This window comes from Schizophyllum commune (genome assembly GCF_000143185.2).
Source record: "Schizophyllum commune H4-8 unplaced genomic scaffold SCHCOscaffold_8, whole genome shotgun sequence".
In the NCBI taxonomy this organism is placed as follows: Eukaryota; Fungi; Basidiomycota; class Agaricomycetes; order Agaricales; family Schizophyllaceae; genus Schizophyllum; species Schizophyllum commune.
In genome coordinates, this window is record NW_026089545.1 from 2222196 (window position 1) to 2237525 (window position 15330).

A 15330-nucleotide genomic window follows, 5' to 3' on the forward strand; every position below is an offset into this window, starting at 1 on the left:
CAGCATCTCGCCAACATCTGACCACCACGCACTTTTGACTGTGCGCTCGGTACGCCCGGACTAGTGTAAAATGTGGCTACTTTTGATTGACTTCCAAAACACAGACTATTGAATATGCCGCCGAGAGGAAATCGCGGAGACCGGGGTCGTGGTCGAGGAGGGAATGCGCGAGGGGACAGGGGCCGCGGACGTGGCCGCGGTGGCCCGCAGCGTGGCGGGTCTCCGCACCCTCCTTCGCCAGCACCGGCACCTGCTGGGCAGAGACGCGGGGGCGGACCTGATCCTGCCAATCGCGGTACGGGGCGAGGTCGCGGTCGCGGTCAGACCGTCCAAGTTGCGTCACAGGCGACGACGATCGCGGACGGTATGTGGTCTTCTATATTTCATGCGACTCGCTTGTATATTGATGGTCTGCAGCGTCCGTCGTGCCCATCGGAGTCAGACGTCCGGGCTTCAGCAATGTGGGCAAAGAAGTACCCGTGCTGGTCAATATGTTCAAGATGGAGATTTCGTCGGGGTATATCTACCAGTACGACGGTAAGTGTCACCCAGTCCTCCGACATGCTTGATACTGACTGTGCTTCTCAGTCGGTGCGTGACTGACTGGCCGGCTCTCATGAAAGAACGATCCCATCTGACCTGATCCATGCGTCGTAGACATGATTGGCGACAAGACGCTACCTGTTCGTCGGAACATGGAGCTTTTCAAGCAACTTCAATACGAGGTCGCTCCACATATCTTCCCGAGGAAAGTCTCGTATGACGGAAGGAAGATCATGGTCTCGTCGTATCGTCTGGACATACCCAACGACTACCAGGAGGTAAGTAGCATGCCGCACGGGACCGCTTACTAGGCTTCAAATGTGCACTCAATTTTTGCAGTTCCAGATTACTATTGGTGCCGGCACCGCGAGCAAACCACCGCGCGTCCATCGCATCAAAATTGAATACGCAAGCAAGATCAACTCTGAGTGCGCTACTACTCATCAGCTTGTTGGCGATGTCTGACATTGGCCTTTCTAGACTTTTGACCCGCTTCGTCGAAGGCAAGCAGTCAAATGACGAAGAGGCTATAACGGCTCTCCAGGTAGACTCATTGCTTCTGTCAGCATGCTCTCCTTATGCGATTCTCAGGCTCTCAATATCGTCTTGCGTATGGAGCCTACGCAAAGGTTTCCTTTCAATTCGCGCAGCTTCTACGTGCCCGAAGGCAAGAGGGTGCTTGCAGGCGGCATTGAGCTATGGCGAGGGTATGTCCCCCTTTTGGTTTATGTTGATGCTCTCGCTGAGTTCGAGACTGCAGCTACTTCCAGTCTGTTCGCCCCGCTATGGGCAGTACGTGTCAATCGCTCTGTGTGTGGTGTCATGCTGACATGCTATTCAGAGCTCCTTCTCAACGTCGACGTGTCCGCCGGCGTTATGTACCAGTCGGGCCCGTTGATAGGGGTGTGCTGCAGCTTCTTGCGGCGTTCCAACGATCCTTCAGTCCTTGCGCGTCTCGGCAACCGCGACTGGCTGGCACTCAAGCGGTTCTTGGTAGGCCTCAAGGTACTCGCAGGTGGTCAATCGACCCAACGTCGGCCTCGCGAGATAAAGAACTTGTCAACCAAACCAGCTAATCAGCTCACATTTCGCATGAGAAGGGAAGGACAACCCGAGACCGACATCACTGTCGCCCATTACTTTCAGACCGTGACCAATCGGCCACTGAGTTATCCGAATCTCCCATGCGTCGAGGTATGTTGCATGGTTGCATCACGCACAGGTCTCATCTGAGCCATAGGTCGGGGGAGGTGCATTGTTGCCCTTGGAAATATGCATTGTGCCGCCTGGACAGATCATGAAGAAGCAAGTCCCGCCAGGTATGTGCGCGCTTTATGGGTCTTCCGGCTTCACACTCACTACTCGGTAACTGCAGATGCGACGCGCGAGATGGTCGATTTCTCAGCGCAAAGGCCTCAGGAGCGCTTCGCTGGTATACAAGAGGCACTCGGTGTAAGAGGCGACGTACTTCCACTGTAGACCTGGCTGACGGCCAGCAGCTTTTGAGGCATGGGCAAAGCGATTACGTTCAGCAATTCGGCATGTCAGTCGACACTACACCGCTTCAAATAATGTCTCGTACGCTGCCGCCGCCCACTATGCTGTATGGAGGATCGTCGCGCGAGGTAAGCAACCTCTTTGGCTTGATGCGATGCGCTAACAAGCGCCTTTCAGTCGGTCAAGTTTGGCGCTTGGAACATGTACTCAAGTATCGTCGGTTCGTCGTAACGCGCTCATGTACTTTGCAGGGCGAACAAGCATTTCATCAAGCCGATGCCGTTGAATTCGTGGGCTGTCATGGTGCTCGAGCAGCAGACCAGGTTTAGACCGCAAACGCTACGCTCCATGGTTCGTGACATGTCGCGGCATTTCGTCAATGACAGTGTTGATGTTAGTACAGATTACGGGCCTCAAGAATGCGGCGCAAGCTTGCGGTATGTGTTGGCCGGCGTCTAGCTACCCGGAAGGCTCACGAAGTTTTAGGCATGACACCGGTCACTGATCCCATGCTGGAATGGTTTGTCACATCCCAAGTAAGCGTCGACTATACTCACATGTACCCGCTGCAGCTATCGACCTGCTCAGCAGAGTATTACGCGGGTACGTCAGCGGCTCGTATCATCGCAGCTCATCTGATTGACCCGTATATCAGCTCCTGGACGAATTGCAAAACGAGTTCCGCAAAAAGAAGGTAGCGCCGCCACAACTCTTCGTGATAGTCCTGCCCTTCAACAGCGATCCCATTTGGGCTGAGGCTAAGCAGTACGCATTCGATTTAACTTTACGCTTATAGAGCTGTGAGCTGATACCATCACAGTTGGGGCGATATCCTTGTTCGTCATTGATACCTCGTTCTTGTCAACCTGCCTTTAACGCTTCTTCACCAGCGCGGTGTGGCCACGCAATGCTTGAAGGCGCAGAAGTGCGAACGCGCCAACATCCAGTATTGGGCGAACGTGTGCCTGAAGTGAAGATCGTTTCTCTTGCGTGAATCACGACTTATCGAATCTCCCTTCAGGATCAACGGCAAGCTCGGGGGCATCAACACCATCGTTGATCCAGAGGACCCCACGAACATCGCTGCGGACGTGCTCAAGAACCCTCACGAGAGGACCTTGGTTCTGGGGGCGGACGTTATTCATCCAAGCCCAGTGGGTGCTACGTGTAGCATGACTATGCGACTGTCTAACCATTGCGCACAGGGCTCTGTCGGGCGCCCTTCGTTCACCGCTATGGTGGGAAGCATGGACCGCCATGCAGCAAAGTACCGCGCCACCAGTCGGGCACAGACATCGCGACAGGAGATCATCGACGACTTCGAGAACATGGCAAAGGTGCGAAGTCCCTCGCTCGTCTTCACACGAGAAGATATCTTGAACTCGCTCGCAGGAGATGATCACTGCAAACATGAACTACTGTGGCCTAGACGAGGGTGTGACCGGCCCTGCGCGCGCTCCCACGAAGATCATAGTCTATCGTGGTGCGTGTAGTAGCGGAATGGCTGTTGTCATCTCACTTAGGTGGATTAGATGGCGTATCCGAGGGACAATTCAAACAGGTCAAGGAACAGGGTATGTCACCACAAGGGTTCGCCGGTTCACTGGCTTATAACCCACCGAAGAGCTCCACAAGCTACAAGGTGAGATTGCCTTTCACTCCACTACCCTTGAAGTAAATCTCTCCAGCCGCATGCAAAGCGCTAGGCGTCCAAGCCAAGATCACGTTCATTGTGAGTGCATTGAGATCGTCTCTGAGCACCGATACTCCATGTTCTATGCATAGATCGTCGGAAAGGTGCGTGATACGACTGGCCAACCTGTCAAAAGCTGAACTGTCCGTGCCCTAGCGGCACCATATGCGGATGAACCCTCTGCGTGACGCCGATAGGAGCGGGAATGCTCCCGCGGGCAGCGTTATTGACACCGACATCGCGCATCCAGTCGAATACGATCTGTTCCTGCAGAGCCACGCAGGCATCAAGGGGACTAGCAGGTCCGCGCATTACACGGTTAGCAAACGCGTTCCGTTGTACTGGCCCTGCAGCTGACTGACCCTTGTTTTGCAGGTTATCCACGATGTAAGTCAAGAGTGAGCTCGCACCGGTGGTTCTGACTGACCATATGTCATCACAGGATAACGGATTCCGGTAAGTCCAGCAAAGCCTTCAAAGGCGCTATCCTAATTCATCTGCAGACCGGAGGCCTTGGAGCGATTCACGTACAACCTATGCCACGTCTATGCTAGGGCGACCCGCAGTGTGTCTATCCCGGCGCCGACGTACTGTGCGTCTCCCGTCCTGCTGACCGGATGCTTCACCCAGCTAACGATCTACTATCGTACAGACGCAGACATCGTATGCTCACGCGCGAAGACTCACTACAGTCCCGACGTCGATCTCTCTGCCACGTCTGACACGGCTTCTTCGACTGCTGGTCAGACAACGGAAGCTGGTCTTCGAGCGGGGTTCCAGCAGGTGCACGCGACCCAAAAGAATCGTATGTACTTCCAGTAAACGTTCAGCTTGACGCTGGAGTTGTTCGTGTATTTATCGCCTGTCATTCGAGCTATTTATTCGTTCTAAGCTTCCTTCTACTACTAGCCTCATGAGAATTTCCTTACCCATACATGTACTTAGGACAGATGCGAACTCAGCTTGTTGGCAAAGAAGGCGGGAGCATGCAACCCGGAAGTATCTGTTCGGCTGCAAGCGCGTTTGGCTCCGCGGCATATGCCGAGCTATCTCGCTTCCTGCGTTCACCGCGCATTTTTTTCTTTCGCTCGCCTGGACATCGGAACAGCACTCACTCGCCTTGGACCAGCAGATGCTCCTCAACCTCAGTTATGCGCGTCATGTCCCTCCTGCGCCCTGTTCGCAATGCAGTCAGGTCGAGCTAGACCTTGAGGCGGAAGCTCCGGCACCTCTTGCAGCAACGGACCTGACAAGCTACGTGCGGTCGAATTACTCTGCATCCCCCGCAGAGGCAGCATCCATTCGAGGCGTCCTGTCACTGATAGACGCCGACGTCGCCTCGTACGATGCCCAAATCCACCGCTTGGAAGACGCGCTGCGGGCCATTCGCCGTCGAAAGTCCACTCTCGAAGACGCCGGAGCGCAGCTCGCATCCCTCACAGCACCCGTGCGGCGCCTGCCGCGCGAGATCCTGGGTATCATCTGCGAATACACTGCTCTCAACCGCTGGTTCGAAGACGAGAGCGGCTGGCACGTCCTCGTCTGCTCCCAGGTCTGCCACGAATGGCGGGAGGTCGCGTTCGCAGCGCAGGGGCTGTGGACGCATATCCGCGTCAGCGGGGACAAAGAAGGATACCTCGAAATGGTGGAGACATACGCGCGGCGGGCAGGCACTCGTTCGCTCAGTGCGAACGTGAACTTGTGGAACTCGTGCTCCCGTCAGCGCTTTACGGTCTGGGCGTTCATAGCCAGAGAGGCGCATCGGCTAGAGTCCCTGCACTTGCAGTTGCCCACGGTGGACTTGCCCGTGCGCCTTCCCTCCAACTTGCCTCTGCTGGCCACTCTGCATGTCGCCGCACAGGGGAACCCATTCGAACCCTCGTCACTGGAGGCGGCCGAGAAATCTGTCCTACGTCTTCGCAGTTCTGCGCCGTGCTTACGCGCCCTGGGGATCGATCGCATACACCTGATATCGCTCGACGTCGACTGGGGCGGTTTGCGTCAACTCACGCTTCGAGATACGAGGGCGCTTTTCGGGGATCTCTTGCGTATCCTGCGACAGTGCACCAGCTTAGAGGTCTTACAATTGGGACCCGATCAGGCCTTCCGCAATGCATACGACACAGACGACTACGAGGCAAACACAGTTCATCTACCGCGCCTAGTGCAACTGCATACGTATCGGAATGCCATGGGCATTCTACCCTACCTCTTGGCCGAAAACGCGCAGGACCTCTGCGTGGACCATGGGGAAGAGCTTTTTACGGAGCCCATGCTCCTCAAACGCAGCTTCCCGACGTTGAAAACGTTGACGCTCCAAAACATGCATCACACGTCACTACCGAACTTGAAGGACCTGGCGAGCGTGCAGTGTCTTCGCCTGCACCAGAACGTACCCTGCGCAACCCACTTCCCTCTACTCGATTCTCTTACGATAGACGATGACGTCGTGGATGAGATTGCGCTGCCGGGCCTCACCGAGCTGGAGATCGTCACGGATATGAAGGACATTGACGACGACAATTTCTATTGGCACGACGAGGACGAGGGCGCCGTGAAGGAGATGGTCATGTCGCGCATCGGGGTACCTCAGGAGGGTGTATCGTCCCTCAAGCGGCTGAGGGTCCACGCGCCGAACGCGACCTTTTCCGATGAGTTTCGCGACTGGCTGACCGAGGTGGACATCGAGACTGTCACTTTTGCGGACGCGACGTGTTACACGGACTGATAGATCAAGGTATATCACTCATTTTGTCGTACTATACGTAGGCATGTGCTGTTTTGTTCTCTGGAGAAGCTCTCAAAGGACTAGATGTTCTGCGTTTGTCCTTTTATCAGAACATCCGGCGTACGCATCTTATGGATGCCAAATAAAGCTAACTTGGCAAGTCGGTATCGATTAGGGGTGAAATCATCTCGTTGTGGCGAGTTGTAGCTCCGAGAAGCCGCAGGTTCGAATCCTGCTACCGACATTCGTTTTTGTCCCGTCACATCCTCAGCATATACGTGTGTTGCAGCGCGTCTCGCTTGCGCATTATTCTGCAAGCCCTATACAAGCTCAATGGCGGAGGTCTGCAGGATGCAGTGCGCACTTCATCGTCAAATATCACCAAAATACGATATGACCTTTTGCTGGGGGTATACATACAAAGCGATGTGGTCCGAGCGATATCGACGAGCCCTATATCTACTCGTACAAGATGAGGTATGCGGATCTGGAAAGACTGACAAATAATATGAGTACAAAGTTCGTGAGGGATCGTCCCATTTTCTACTGGTCATAGATCGTCAAGGTGTTGGTCGAATTGTCGTAGTCCACACCACAAGCGTCTGAGAAGCCCCCGAAGAGCTGCCCCCTCTCAGCGACCCAGCTCTCGAACGAGTCCCGCGCACAGCTCTCCCCCGGACCATCGTCGCAGTCCTGCAGCGGCTGCGGGCTGTCGTTGACGAGGACGCGGTAGAACTCCGAGCCGTCGTAGCCGTAGCTGCTGCAGCTCAGCTTCTCGATGGCGATGTTGGTGAGGAAGGTGAGCATGCTGCTGCTGCGCCACGCGCGGCGGTGGTTGATCGTGTCGGTGGGCATTGTCGCGTTCTGGTTGTCGCCGCCGCTGAAGGCCGTGTTGTTGAAGAGCCCGAGCGCGACGAGGACGGTGGGCGGCAGCTCGCGGTGCGTGAAGGAGACGTGGAGGGCGTCGCCGTTCAGGAGCGCCTGCGCGCTCGCGTTGAGCCAGGGGTAGCCGATGGTCCCGCTCAGCGCGTTGCCGTAGCCGGTGTTGTGGAAGTACATGAGGTCGTTGGCGTACTCGAAGGCGAGCCACTCGTTCGGCTTGAAGAGGTCGAGGCTGCAGAAGTGCGACTCGCCGCGGATGACGCTCTCATAGCCGCAGAGCTGCTGCATGCCGTACACGTCCTCGGAGGTCCAGTTGAAGCCTGGGACGGTGGCCTGAAGGCGCGCGACGATGGGCTTGGTGTATTTGTCCCGGAACGCGGAGGACTGCTCTGCGCCGCGGCTGGAGCTGTATGCTGGGCAGGCCTTGTACGGCGTCAAGGAGTCGGCGCCATCCTCTTCGCCTTCGGGGACCTGCACGAGCTCTGTTTGGTTGGAGTAGCGGTCGAGCCCGGTGATGAGGCTCTTCGCGCTCAAGACGGTACGCTCGGCCGTGCTAGTCCAGACTTTCTTGGGAGGAGCAAGAGCGGGATATCGACGAGCAAGCTCGATACCCAGGCTCATGCTCTCCAGAACGCCGATCTTCGTGAGCTGCTCGAGGTCAGGGTCCTCAATGGGACTCTTCCAGTTGCTCAGGAAAGCAAGTGGCGCCGCGGTGCCAGACGTCGTAGTCCAGTCGACATCGCTCGTGTTCTCGAGCTTGTCGACGAATGGCTCGATGTACGACTCGTAGTCGAAGTCGTTGGCGTAGATTGCCGCATGTCGTACGAGGTACGCCGCGCCCGTCACGTTGCAGCCCTGAGGCGGCTTGGGGGTGAGTCCTGGGTCCTGCGCGGAGAAGTAGGGAGCGATGCCGGACAGGTGCTTCAAGGGATTGAAGGAGTAGCTGTTTGGGCTGTAGAGGATGTTCTGCGACGCGGCGACCACCGTCGCAGGGAGGACAGCGAGGTGGAGGTACCTCATGGCGGAGGGGATGGGTGCGGTGGGCTACCTCGTTGACGGTCGGGCGAGGTTTTGTATCCGAGCACGGTATGGAGGAGGAGGACAAGAGGCGGGCGGGGATACACACCGTTTGCGCGCCTTGGCAACATGTGCATGCTGGGGCACATATAGGTTCTCATGAGCCTGCGCGTAACGCATACCGTCATGCCGCAACTGACCATGGTGACGTGACGTAGACAGCCAACTTCAACAATCACAAAACACAACGGATCGGAATACTGCGCGCGCCCACGTGCAAGTGAGGCTTGCGCGTTCTTGAGTCACTCACGATACAGTGGCAATAGATGAATAGATAGAGCTCAACGGAAAACAAAAAAGACGACTGTCCAGATTATGTCGGTAGCAGGATTCGAACCTGCGGCTTCTCGGAGTTACAACTCGCCACAACGAGATGATTTCACCCCTAATCGATACCGACTTAGGAAGGCAAGCAACTGTGTGATTTTGCACGCTGAGATGAGCGAGCGTCCGACTATAAATTGCAGGAAATCTGGTAGTACAGTATCACAATGCATTCGTAGGTGAAGTGAAGTCCATTGTTGAAGCATTCTACCGATGTACAGGAAGTATCTCGTGTATGCTTGCTACTAAGAGGTAAGGAACGGTCCAGCTTGGGTGGCACAAATGACAGTGCACGGAGTACATAGGACAATAGTTAGTAGTCAATAAGAAGTTAAAGGTATATAAGTAAGGTACCAGAGCTGACTCCGCATAGATACAGCCACCATCCGGCATCCCTGAAAACAATGCATGCATGGCCCGTGCCAACAATAACGAGCGACGAGTGAGGAGAAAATCAAGCAAGAGCGCGAAGGAAACAAGAACGAAAAGACAGAGGGCAGAGATACAGGTAAGTAAGATTCCCCCAGAACCCAGAGTTCGTGCGCAACGAAGTGGCAGAACGCGCATACAGCTATGAGCCTCATATAAAGCAAAAGAGTCCGGGGCAGGTCGGTAAATGATTGGGTTTTTGGAGTCCTTTTCCGTCCTTCCAACGCGAGAGATAACGTCTCTTCACTGTTCTCGCGACCATGGCTGATTCGCGAGATACGGATCCATCATCCAGTTCTCGTCGGCGCGCGCCTGCCCCTCAAGCAGCGGCGGGAGGTGACCGTACCCCCGCCCGTCCTGCCTGAATTGAGGATCGGGGAGAAGAGGTCCGTCGGGCTGCTGCTGCTGCTGCGAGAGCGGGGGAAACGACGGCTCGAATGGCATCATACCCAGCTGCTCCCCCATGTACGGGGCTGGAGCCTGAGCTGGCGCCTGGACCGGAAAGTCGGGGGGAAACTGATTCCATTCGAACGTCTGCTGCAGTCCCGGCTGAATATGCGGAGACGGGGGAGGATACTGTTGTTCGGTCGTCAGAGGACGGAGCTCGTCCCATGGCGCGGCCTGGGGGAGATGCTGACGACGCCGCTCGGCCTGAGCCCCAGGATAGTAATTGCCCGTGACCGTCAGCCCTAGAGGGCCCGAAAGAGGAGGGAAGTTCGCTGTCTCCCACATGTCCGCCGTACCGGCGCTCGCCGCTCGACCCCGTGAAGCTCGAGTTCGAGCTGGGGGACGGGAGAGCGTAGCGGCCCGCGTCGATGCCATAGAGCTGCTCGCGCGCACCGGTAGATCGGCGACTGGACCCGAAGCCGAACTCGGACTCGGCGCGCTCGACGCGCTCGCGGGCGTAGGGCTGGAACCGACGTCGCGAAGCTTCGACATGACGTTCTGCATCTGCGCTTGCTGCTGCCGAATGAGCTCCTGCGCGTACGCCGACATCACGGGATTCGCTGACGAATGGCGACGGCGAGAATCCTCTTGCAGACGGCTCGTCGACGTCGATGGGCTCCCCGCCGTTGTAGACGTGCTCGCTGATAGCCCGGCCGCGGCTGTCTCTGGCGAAGCTTCCGTCTGAGGAGAAACGGCGCTGTGCGGAGGACTCGTTGTTGGGGGAGATTGAGCCCCGTTCGTAGTCGTCGAGGGCGAGGGAACTGAGCCCGAAGCTGCCTGTGTTGGGTCGGACAACTGAGCGCCCGTTGTTACCTGGAGAGATGCGCCCGACGCTGCCTGGGGAGACACGCCTGCTTGTCCCCGGTCGACTGACTGAGCCGCCGAGGCCTGTGCCGGGCCGGACGCCGCCGCTGGTCCCGGGCCTTGGCTCGTTGTCGCAGAGTTCCATGAGGGAGAGCCGTCTGCTAGCTGGGCGGGATTCTGACTCGACGTTGGCGAAGTGCCGTTGGTTAACGACGGTTGCCCCGTCGTCTGGCCCATCTGGGCTGCCGAAGGTACACTTGCGGGATGCACCTGCTAAAACACCGTCAGCATCAATCCCATCCGCGCACTTGTCCTCCAGGACTCACTTGGGCTGAGGGACTCACGCTCATCTGTTGGAGGGTGGAAGGAGAACGGCGAGGGGTCGTCGAGGCCGGCAAGTGCGCTGAATCGTCCTCCCTCTTCATCGTCCCTCTCGTACCCTGCCGAGTCGCCATTTGATCCAGCTCCGTACCCTGCGGCATCGCCCCCGAATCCGGCAGATTGAGCTCCCATGCCCAGTCCCTGTCCTGCGAAGTAGAGGGTGGTTGGCGCTGTGGAGGGGCGCGACGCATATCCTGCGAACCCTGTCCCTGGCCGTGAGCCCGCATATCCTGTGCCGGGTCGGGAAACGCTGGGAAGGGGAAGTGGGAGAGTGCGGTCTCCCCCATCGACGAGGGGTGGAAGGGCGACCGCTGATGACCCGGAGACGGAAACGCCCCCTGATGCGGAGACGCCTGGCCCATCGAGTGGTGGGAGTGTATGCCCGGATGGCCCGGGGAGGTGAAGGCCCCCTGCTGCCCCGGTGACAGCCCCGATTGACGGAAGGGCGACGCCACTCCCTGGCGCTGAGCCTGGAGATTGCCCAGAGATCGCGGAGACGACAGCCGCAAGTGGAGGGAGCGCCGTTCCGCCAGCCGTTGTTGGCCGTGATGCGGATCCCCGGATGAGAAGTTCGCTGTCCCGGGAGCGTAACCCGTCTGCTGCGAGCCTATCTGCAAGTTGTCCTGTAGCGATAGCCTCTGCGAGGGCCCCTGACGCTGTCGTAGGTCGCGATAGGGCTGGAAGCCGCGCCCCTGAGGATGCTGACGCGAAAAACCCTGGTGCGGTAGGCCGTCCACCGCTCGTAGGTGGCCGTCCATCCCCTGCGAGTAGCCCGCCTGATGTTGTTGGCCGAGAGAGGGATGATGAGAGGCCTGTCGATGAGACTGTCCGAGATGAGAGGGAAGGAAGCCCAGAGGTAGCTGGCCGTCCGGGAAATCCATTGGACCCGGACCCGGGAAAGCCTGGCCCCGTTGTTGACCGAGATGAGGTCCCAGGTCGGCTACTGGCATTCCATGAGGAGGAGAGGGCGTGAACTGATTCCTGCTGGGATCGAAAGTCACCGGATTGCTGGCTGCGAAATTCCCCGGATTGGGATCGAAAGCTGCCGAATTGTTGCCCACGAAACGACTCGAGTTGTTGGCCTTGAAAGTCGCTGGGTTGGCCTCGAAAGGAATGCCCCGCCCCTGAAGATACGGTCAGGAATGTGTTCCGAACTAATCGGTGTTCTTAACTTACTGGATGAGTCGCGAAAGAAGTCCCCTCGAAAGGATTGTTCCCCTATGCGGAATGTTCAGTCAAGCTAGTTGTGCAGTGTGTTGCAGCAGCATACCTGTCCGGGCCTGAAAGGACTGGCTTGAGTCAAGAAAGGACGAGCTTGCTGAAACTGCGTTAGTATTTGTACATAGCCAAACGCAAGAACGCGGCGTACTCGATTCACGAAAGCCCCGAAAGGAATGAGAGCCTCCCCGAAAGGAGGCGTCTTGACCGCGAAACCCGTTTGCATTGAAGTCCATACCCTCGTACCCGGTGCTAGTCTCCGGGCGAGCGCCACCGCCGAGGCCACGGCCCAAACTGTGCGGCATCTGCTCGGTCTTGATGTGCGCGTGGTTGAGGGAAGGATCGGCGTCCTCCATATCGGCGTCGCCATCGGCGTCACGATCATCATCCGCCTCGCCATCGGCGTCCTGCTGCTGGGCAGATTTCTTCGCGCCACGGCGGCCCCGAGAACCCGCCTTGCTGGCTGCCACCATACTGGCGTGCAGCGACGTCAAGTCGCGCATCATACGCTCATTTTGCTCCTGCGAAATGACGCCAAGTCAGCTCTCGTAACCACCGTTGACTGATCTTTACCAACCTGCTTATCAGCATGGACAGTCTGCGCGTGCTGGCGAAGGTTGTCTAGGCGAGAAAACTGCTTCCCGCAATGGCAGCTGAAGGGACGTTCGCCGGTGTGTTTCCTGGGAGGTCGTCGAGTCAGACGAGGGGTGAACAGCGAGGCGAAAGAGGCGGGCATAGCAGACCCGAGATACGCACCTAATATGACGGGCGAGGTGCTCGCTGCGACTGAAGACCATCCGACAATCTCCGTAGCCTCGACATTGGAAGGTCTTTGCGGGAGCAGGGCGGTAGCGTTTGTTGACACCAGAGTCGGATGCTGCGGATGGGCGGGGACCTGGGGGAGGAAGTTTAGGACGCCAGTCCATATATGATCGAGGGAGGCTGTGAGTGGGCACGGGGTGTGGGGGTATTAACGGTGAGTGAGGAACGAATGCTGGGGCCAGGGGGGACAGGAACGCGGAGGTAAGAGCGAGTATATAGGTGAGGAACTGAGGTCGATCATGAAGTACCGACCTGTGCCGTTGATGTTAGGCGACGCGAGTACGGCTGCAGCCATTGTGCTGCCGTTGCTGGAGGGAGGTGATCAGCTCGTGGTCGCGGCGAAGGCCGGAGGGAGTACGGGCTAGGGCGACCGCTGCGGCTTATCGGAAAGCACAGGAGGGGCCGCTCTGCACACGCATCGCTGTCCAGCGGGATGGAGGAGGCCACGTACCTAGTTGGCTGTTGATTAGCGTCCTGATCGTTGTGCTCTGCGGCGTCCATTCGACGGCGGGGGGTGTTCGCTGTCGCGCGGACGTCGTCGACGGTCGCGGGGGTGCGGGGGAGGGCTTGTCGACGGTAGAGAGTGCCTGAGACGGCGAGGAGGAGGGGTCGGGAGTGCCTAGCTGTGGTCGGAGGATTCGAGGTTGAGGACAAGAAGTGCCTGAACTTTGACGACCGCTGTGAAAAAGCAAGCGCAAAACTGTGCCTGGCCACTCAGGGGTAATAGCCCACGTGGCCCCAGTCATGTGGCGCGCCATTCTGCCGCTGATGAGCCGGCTATCGGCGCACCGCCTCGAGCCCCCGCGCCTCCCATCCACTCCCGTCCGGCGCCAGCGACGCTCGCTGTGCGCCTGGGCCCTCCACCTAACGCGCTCTGCCACCACCGCGAGCCTCGTCCTCGCGTCAGACGACAACGGAGGCAGACAGTCGTCTCAGACGCCCGTCTCCTCGGGCCCGTTCAACTAGATCCGCACGCCTCGACCGCTTCAGCTGCCTCTCTCCAGACCTATCGCAAGTTTCTCCGGCCATATCCCGTGCTTCCCGGGACTGCATCCTCGACGCGTCCTATCCCTGTTCGCGCTCTATTGCGTACGGCAGCCGAGAAGGGGTCGTACACAGTCCCCTCCGACGGGCGCCCTCGACCCCCGCCACGTTTCATCTCACGACTCGACATCTTTCGACATCGAGAAAGCGGAAGCCTCCCCGGAAATCTCTGTCAGCCTGCCGTCAGCTTCAAAGGGCGCCCGTCCACCCTCCAACTCACGCGTCCACCCGGTCCTCCATATCAGAATCAGAACAACACCGGCCCGGGTAAGTTCATCACTGATTGATTGAGCACCCCGTCAGTCCTGTTTACCCAGCCTTACTTTCCCTCCCGACCAACGAGCGTACTTCTTGGACTTGTCGCGCTCGACCAGGGGCGATGCTATGTCCTCAATCCCAACGGATCTGCGCGCCCTGTTCCTCGCCCGCTCCCGCCCCGCGATCTGCAGGCACCCGCCTCACATCAACTGCAGTGGGGCATCAGAGAAGCGGGCAGTGAGTCCGTTGGAGCATCAAGGAACTTCAAGGGACTGTCACTGTCGGCACCGGAGACAGACGTCTTTTGTCCTTGTATGGGACGGTCTTTGTTTTCTTTTGCGTCCGTCATGTCAGTACACATTGTTGCTTACTGACAGGCACCCATCCTACACCCGCTCAGACCTCATTCGTACCGGCACCTGCCACCTCAGAACCGTGAAGGGGATGCGCGACACGGCTCCTTCAGGTTGACTTGAAGAGAGCTGAACGTTCCGACGTGGTATGCTGTCAATTATACTCCCGACTTGCTCGCAGTCGTCAAATCTGGCCCCCTTCGCCATCTATCAGTGCGATGGCACACATAACCTTTGTATGGCTCGCAAAACGTCGACCAGCATCAGCAATACGTTCCGTCCAGAACGGGCGCGCACTGCTTATTGGTTCGGGACGTCTCAGGGATCTGTCTGACTACGTCCGCGGTCTGGATGGCCCTGTCGCGGCTCATTCCGACGCGCCAGCCATTCAGTAGACATCGCTCTTTCGCTGGCCGCTTCTGAAGCGCAAGATGAACGGCACTTCGGTAGGCCGAGGGTAGCGATGAAGGTTCAGAGATCGTAATCTACTCGTGCACTCTATCTATCTTGGTCCTTTCGATCTCGCACTAGTATACGGGGGGCGCGGGTGTTGTGCGTCTGCCTCGGACTTGCGGCCTGAAAGGTCTCTTCGTCTGAGTAGGCCGCATGAGTAGTGTAGCGTAAAGATGGGCTTCGCAACAGAGTCGACTTGTGCACCGCCGTGAGATCCAGCGGAAGAAGGGAGATATCAGAAGAGTGAGGGTGCGAAATGTGATGAATCGCAAGGCATTGAATGCGTGTGCTATCCTTTGGTTCCTGGATAGAACGGTCTACATATGCTCATCGCTGTAACTAAAGCGCCCTGTGTGTTCCTCATGGGGGCGGGCTTA

At 57.8% G+C, this 15330-nt stretch overlaps 5 protein-coding genes and 2 non-coding genes across 7 annotated transcripts; 4 read left to right on the top strand and 3 right to left on the bottom strand.

Annotated features, from left to right (window-relative positions):
• Positions 1-114: 114 nt before the first annotated feature.
• SCHCODRAFT_02507693 (Piwi-domain-containing protein) lies at positions 115-4555 on the top strand (the record flags this gene model as incomplete). The annotated part of the gene is made up of 30 exons (XM_050343199.1): positions 115-364; positions 418-537; positions 658-821; positions 883-971; positions 1024-1087; positions 1135-1250; positions 1304-1335; positions 1385-1737; positions 1784-1862; positions 1919-1995; positions 2043-2168; positions 2218-2243; positions 2292-2391; positions 2444-2477; positions 2527-2560; positions 2613-2643; positions 2696-2805; positions 2861-2876; positions 2931-3001; positions 3062-3194; positions 3246-3377; positions 3433-3523; positions 3573-3614; positions 3665-3682; positions 3729-3772; positions 3826-3837; positions 3890-4063; positions 4176-4189; positions 4237-4325; positions 4386-4555. The coding sequence occupies 30 exons, from the start codon at positions 115-117 to the stop codon at positions 4553-4555; spliced, it is 2811 nt and encodes a 936-aa protein (XP_050199386.1).
• Positions 4556-4783: 228 nt separating this feature from the next.
• On the top strand, positions 4784-6527 carry SCHCODRAFT_02632939 (uncharacterized protein). Its single transcript, XM_003030334.3, has one exon. The coding sequence runs from the start codon at positions 4866-4868 to the stop codon at positions 6459-6461; it is 1596 nt and encodes a 531-aa protein (XP_003030380.1). The 5' UTR covers positions 4784-4865; the 3' UTR covers positions 6462-6527.
• Positions 6528-6621: 94 nt separating this feature from the next.
• On the top strand, positions 6622-6705 carry SCHCODRAFT_t157. The gene has a single exon. It is a non-coding gene; the product is annotated as a tRNA-His (tRNA).
• Positions 6706-6789: 84 nt separating this feature from the next.
• On the bottom strand, positions 6790-8524 carry SCHCODRAFT_02690717 (phosphoglycerate mutase-like protein). Its single transcript, XM_003029925.2, has one exon. The coding sequence runs from the start codon at positions 8361-8363 to the stop codon at positions 7005-7007; it is 1359 nt and encodes a 452-aa protein (XP_003029971.1). The 5' UTR covers positions 8364-8524; the 3' UTR covers positions 6790-7004.
• Positions 8525-8736: 212 nt separating this feature from the next.
• Positions 8737-8820, bottom strand: SCHCODRAFT_t160. The gene has a single exon. It is a non-coding gene; the product is annotated as a tRNA-His (tRNA).
• A 581-nt stretch (positions 8821-9401) lies between these two features.
• Positions 9402-13467, bottom strand: SCHCODRAFT_02354220 (uncharacterized protein). The gene is made up of 9 exons (XM_050342454.1): positions 13297-13467; positions 13098-13153; positions 12780-12918; positions 12601-12703; positions 12175-12544; positions 12076-12123; positions 11982-12023; positions 10751-11929; positions 9402-10694 (listed from the first exon to the last, which is right to left on the bottom strand). The coding sequence occupies exons 1-9, from the start codon at positions 13344-13346 to the stop codon at positions 9493-9495; spliced, it is 3189 nt and encodes a 1062-aa protein (XP_050199387.1). The 5' UTR covers positions 13347-13467; the 3' UTR covers positions 9402-9492.
• Positions 13468-14146: 679 nt separating this feature from the next.
• SCHCODRAFT_02354217 (uncharacterized protein) lies at positions 14147-14808 on the top strand. The gene has a single exon (XM_050342453.1). It carries the CDS (start codon positions 14274-14276, stop codon positions 14616-14618), a length of 345 nt encoding a protein of 114 aa, XP_050199388.1. The 5' UTR covers positions 14147-14273; the 3' UTR covers positions 14619-14808.
• Positions 14809-15330: the final 522 nt, after the last annotated feature.

Excerpts from the sequence above, each read along its gene's own strand:
- SCHCODRAFT_02632939 (XM_003030334.3), top strand. The coding sequence starts at position 4,866 with ATGCTCCTCAACCTCAGTTATGCGCGTCATGTCCCTCCTGCGCCCTGT.
- SCHCODRAFT_02690717 (XM_003029925.2), bottom strand. The coding sequence starts at position 8,363 with ATGAGGTACCTCCACCTCGCTGTCCTCCCTGCGACGGTGGTCGCCGCG.
- SCHCODRAFT_02354217 (XM_050342453.1), top strand. The coding sequence starts at position 14,274 with ATGTCCTCAATCCCAACGGATCTGCGCGCCCTGTTCCTCGCCCGCTCC.
- SCHCODRAFT_02354220 (XM_050342454.1), bottom strand. The coding sequence starts at position 13,346 with ATGGACGCCGCAGAGCACAACGATCAGGACGCTAATCAACAGCCAACT. Across the intron at positions 13,154-13,296 it reads GCTAATCAACAGCCAACTAG|CAACGGCAGCACAATGGCTG; the intron begins GTACGTGGCCTC and ends ACCTCCCTCCAG. Across the intron at positions 12,919-13,097 it reads GCCTAACATCAACGGCACAG|GTCCCCGCCCATCCGCAGCA; the intron begins GTCGGTACTTCA and ends TTCCTCCCCCAG.